Source organism: Pecten maximus, chromosome 12 (assembly GCF_902652985.1).
Source record: "Pecten maximus chromosome 12, xPecMax1.1, whole genome shotgun sequence".
NCBI lineage: Eukaryota > Metazoa > Mollusca > Bivalvia > Pectinida > Pectinidae > Pecten > Pecten maximus.
Window position 1 is genome coordinate 30,014,065 of NC_047026.1, and position 5,453 is coordinate 30,019,517.

General features: G+C 36.7%; 1 protein-coding gene across 1 annotated transcript; it reads right to left on the reverse strand.

Annotated features, from left to right (window-relative positions):
- Positions 1-388: 388 nt before the first annotated feature.
- On the reverse strand, positions 389-4,747 carry LOC117338977. Its single transcript, XM_033900341.1, has 4 exons — positions 4,732-4,747; positions 4,347-4,552; positions 814-1,228; positions 389-420 (listed from the first exon to the last, which is right to left on the reverse strand). Exons 1-4 carry the CDS (start codon positions 4,745-4,747, stop codon positions 389-391), a joined length of 669 nt encoding a protein of 222 aa, XP_033756232.1.
- Positions 4,748-5,453: the final 706 nt, after the last annotated feature.

The window sequence follows — 5,453 nt, forward strand, 5'->3', positions numbered from 1 at the left end:
GTTTTAGTCAATTTGACACTTTTTAGTCCAGCCCCTCAGGCCCCTGGGGGATGGGGACCATATTATCCACAATTTTGGTTGACCTTTAGCCATATATAAACTTCCTGCCAAATTTCATTGAATTTGGTTTACGGGTTTTGGAGAAAGTCGAAAATGTAAATTGTTTTTGGATGCAGGATGCACTACGGACGACAGACAAAAGGCGATTAGAATAGGTCACTTGAGACTTAAAAACACATATGAAGTTTGAGAAAAATCCTTCCAGTACTTTTCAAGAAATAGCGATAACAACTTTAAATTGTTAAAATCCAAGATGTTCACCTGTTGGCCATTTTGTTTCCCAATCACACTCACAATTGAATGTGAACAACTAGGCACCATGAGGAACCTATGTGAAGTTTGAGAAATATCCCTCCAGTCCTTTTCAAGAAATCACAAAAACAAACTTCAATTTTCGAAATTCAAGATGACAGCAACTTTATTTATAATGTTTTCAGATCAGATTCAAAATTGAATGGGCACAACATTAACTTCAGACCACGGGGAACCAGCATGTGAAGTTTGAGGGAAAATCCTCTCAGTACTTCTCAAGAAATAGCAGCAAGTACTTATACAGACAGATTGACCATGGACGAAGGGCGATTTGAGTAGCCCACCATCTGATGATGGTTGGTTAAAGATTCATGCAGTTTTACAAAATCTGTTTAATTTTGAAGGTTGTAAGGGATTGAAACATGCTGTAACAGGCAAAGCAATGACAGAGGTTACATAGATTACATGCGACGACACAAAAAACTTGATTTTTAACTTTACCTGTCATATGGCATCGCCTGATGATCTTGACCTTGTCATTAGGATCAGTTTTGACATATTCTTCATAAGTTTGTAAGTCCACCACATAAATCTTCTTCTGATTGTCCATGAATTCCACTTCATTTTTACTGTCCCTATGTCCTCTCTCTAATATTCGGTTCACAGATGGCTCATATTTTATTAGATCTTCTCCATTTGGTGTCGCGTCAATAAAATACCATTGAACCATATCTGATATCAGTTGTGCTTCTTGCTCTGCCTGGTTGCGGCGCTGAACTTCCAACATCAAGCTATGTATCATATCTACTGCATTTGAAATGGCATCAGGTAATCCTAGCAGTTGAATTCTTCCAAGTCTTTTTTCAATTGTTACTTCAATCTGTAACGTTTCCCTTAATTTCATCAGTTCCTTTTCCTGTAAAACAATAAATACAACTAGAACTGTTGCCAGAATGGCTAATACTCCTACTTCCAAATCCATCCTGATTCCGACTCTGCCCAAACATTTTCTGATAAATACAAAAAGGGCCAAATAGTAGATCAAAACAGTAAGCAAAGTTGTACAACATCAGTGTACATGTGCATGTGTGCCAAGTACTTAGATTTTGAGAAGTTTGGATGAAAATTGTAGGAGTTGTCTGCAAAAAATACAGTCTATAATCATAACTGAAAGCTGCAGCATTAAAACTGCAATAAAATTAAGAGGCCAAATGGGCCTGTTTCACTCGCCTGATACTACAGCAACTTTGAAGTTGATCTAAGCCTAAATTTTCAAGCCCTTAATTCCAGCATACTATTGGCCTAATATCAGGTCTCGGAGTCTCAGAGCTTGGCTGTCTAGAAATCACTGTTTAAAGATATTAGCCGATTTTACACCTGTGACCTTTAATATAGGTCAAGGTCATGCATTTAAACAAACCTCGTAGGCCCTTACCCCTGCATGCTACGAGCCCTATATCAGGTATCTGGGCCTACTTGTTATAGAGAAGAAGTTGTTTAAGGATTTTAACCTATTTGACCCCTAAGACCTTGAATGTAGGTCAAGGTAATTTATTTGAATCAACTTGGTGGCCCATCACCCTAGAATCCCACACGTTCAATATCTGTGAGGTCTCTGGGGTAAGGAATAATGGCAAAATTACTGTTACCAATTTTCATGTTGACTGCAAGAAGTTTACAATATTTCTAATAGAGACGATACGATTCACTGAACCAATGTAGGGTTTTGCATAGATGCATTGTCTGAGTTAGCTTATGGTCTTGAAATACCAATCAAAGCACTGATTAAGGTCCTGTAAGGTATGGCGAGTAAAACAGAATTTTAGCTGTTGTTAAGCAATCAGATCATAATAAATTATGTTACTGTTGCATTGCATTGCTCCTTTGATATCATTTTAATGAATTGAATTCACATTGTAAAAGGTTTTTCATTTCTGAGTACATTCTGTATATAAATCTAAGGCCAAAGTTGAGTACACTGAATCTTTTAGAACATTAGATGAAAATTTGCAAAGGAATGTTTTACTTGACTCTCAACTTAACAAGATGCCCAGCCGGTATAGCTTACCTGGTTTATTTGAGCAAATATCAAAATAATGTTCATGTTACATTTGTAAATTAAAAGCTTTATTTGTTGATGTCTATAACAATGCTATGTGCATGATTATTGGGTGGGGATCTCAACTGCTTCAAAGATATAACCCAGAAATGAAGTCAAGACTGGCATAAGCTTCAGACCAGGTGAGCTAAAAAAAAGGTCAAAGTAATTAAATGAGAAATCTGTCCTAGGTACCTACTAGCAAAATATCATGCCTCTCAGCCTTCTGGAGCTAGAAAAGATGATTTAAGAACTTCTTAACATATTTGACCTCAGTGACCTTCAAAATATGTCAATTTCATTTATGTGAGGAAACTTTATCCCACTCTGTCATAGGTACACCTGCTGGCAAATATCAGGCCTCTGCATTTTCTGAAACTTGTGAGAAGATTCTGGAAGTTTTTAAATATTTGACCCTGTGACCTTGAAAGTAGGTCAAGGTCATTGGTATGGGGAAAATTTATAGCACTCCAGAGCAGGTACCTACTAGTCAAAGATGAAAATCCTTTGTCTTTCAGAACATGAGCAGAGGACTTGCATATAAATGTATATGAGATTTACACAGATCTACCCTAGGTATCTGCTGGCAAAATATCAGGCCTCTGGACATTCTGGAATATGAGAATAAGATTCCAGAAGTTTTCATTTCATCCTTGTGTCCTTTTGAAAAGTTCAATTATTTGAAAAGACTTGAATGTACTCTTCGCTCAATATGAAACTCTTCGCAAAATATCAGTACCGTAAAACACAGTTATAACGAAATCTCAGGGGACCAACTTCGTTATACTGATAGTTCGTATTACGTGTATTACAAATTTTGTTGTTATTTTCTAACAAGAGGCCTATGACCTTCAGCTATAGAAGCTTCCAAATTTCATTGAATTTGGTTTAGGGGTTTTGGAGAAGAAGTCGAAAATGTAAATTGTTTACGCACGCATTACGCACGACGACGGACAAAAGGCAATTAGAATAGGTCACTTGAGACTTTGTCTCAGGTGACCTAAAAACTTCGCTATATGAAAACATTAGAATTAAAAGATAAACAAACAAATACAAATCAAAAGCAATGCAAATATTTCATTTCCTCTTCATATGTATGCTAAGTATAATGTGTACACAGCTGTTGTACACACTGAGACATCTAAGAATGGATTAACAGCTCAACCTAAACATTGATAGAACAACTCACTTTATCCAGGAGTAATCGTAAATATACCTCACCAATTCAATAGCTGTACAAATATATACCCTGAAATGTGCCCCTCGGACGCCTCTCGGTGACACGGTTGTGATCACCAGCGCATGACTTTCAACTTCCGGAAGATTAGTTCGTACCAGAGTGTTTAAATAACACAGAATTTCTGCCGACGGGATCGCTAAATAGGTTCGTTTTAGACAATATTTCGCTATGTGAAATTCGCAATATAAACATAGAATTACACGGAAGTAAGAGGGAGAATATATCCATAAAATCGCTATAAGCGTGTTCGTATAAACGTATTTTACTGTACTCAGTTGCTTATAGTCTTTTGACAAGAAGTTAAAAATTGACAAACGGAAGCACGACTTACGACAGACACCCCCTCATGCACCATAAGCTCACTGATACTTTGCACCATGTGAGGTAAGAAAAGGCCTATAGGAGCTTATAAAGCCATCTGAGATTGTATGAAGCACTAAGCATAACATTTCAAACACTATATTCAAATACCACAACACTATTTTAAATCACTGAGATGCTAATAGAAACTGCTAACAATCTAAATGTCAATGAAGCATTGCAATGACAGATCAAATGCCATGACATTTATAATCAGCTTTTTGGTTTTTCGGAAGGTGATTTTTCACATATTTGACCCCTGTGAACTTGAATTCATTAGATCAGATTTATTCCCTATCTTAGGACTCATCTCAGGAAGATATGATGTTAACGTACCTGAACTGGTGTGAAAGTTTTTATGATGTCATTTTCAATTGCCTTTCGTTTAAATGTGTCATCAAGCTTTCCTTCGAGGTCATTTATGGCTCTAAGAATTACTCTCTGATCTTTGCCATATACCATCACAGCAAATGAGGAAACATCTGCCTGTATCTTGTTGAAGCGAGGATTCCACTGTCTTTTCTTGGTATCACTTCCAGTTCCTGTCAGTATCATGACATGTAATTCATCACATTCATGTACATATAGTGATTTCAAACTAAAAATCATAATTACATGAGACCCAAAAGATCTGTGTCACTCACCTGGATATTTCAGTGATTATGGTAAAACACTTCGTGTCGGAGCAAAATGACCTTGACCTTTGACCTTTGACCCTGACCTTGATCTTCAGTCATTTGACTTTGTTTAATTCAGCCCAACAATATATTCTTCAATGATCTTGACCTTTTGGCATAATGACCTTGACCTTTTATTTGATTATAGAGCTATTCATGGTTCTAAAACTCATCTAGTTCAAGGACAGTCATATGAACCAGTGTAATTGGAAGGGTCTGATAGGGTAAACATGTTTATACACATATTTATATCTGAGTATCTACACAATAAGTTTCTTATAAGGGTGGTCATGTGGTACAGTGGTAATAAACACACTTGCCGTTCACAGATAGGCAGCTTGGGTTCAATTCCCTGATCTGACAGGAAAGGTTAGGGGTCACCTGCTCAACGATGGGGGCTTTTTATGAGGGTTTTTCCCTACAGTAAGACCCCTTGTACGCTTCCAACATCTGGGCCAGCAAGAGTGATTAACCAAGGTTGTAATATACTATTAAGCTCAATATGCAGTAAAATAAATAAATGACAAGTTTCTTAGTACAGTGTAATTAAAATGAATTGTGTGCCAGTATTTTAACATGAATATTTTGCTGGCTAGTAATAGCTTAGAATTTGAATCTAGTGCAGAATTCCAGAGAAGGTGACATTACTAGCCTATGTGTCTAAGCAAGACATATCTCCATACTAGAAAAAGGAATGTGTTGTTGTTTATATAAGTAATATATGTAGCTAGTAGATTAAACTGCCACCACTAAGAAAATGGAGAAA

Bases quoted from the DNA above. Each gene is read 5' to 3' on its own strand.
- LOC117338977 (XM_033900341.1), bottom strand. The intron at 1,229-4,346 runs GTACGTTAACAT...ATTGTTTTACAG, and splicing joins AAACTTTCACACCAGTTCAG to GAAAAGGAACTGATGAAATT. The intron at 421-813 runs GTAAAGTTAAAA...TTTCTTGAAAAG, and splicing joins CAGGCGATGCCATATGACAG to GACTGGAGGGATATTTCTCA.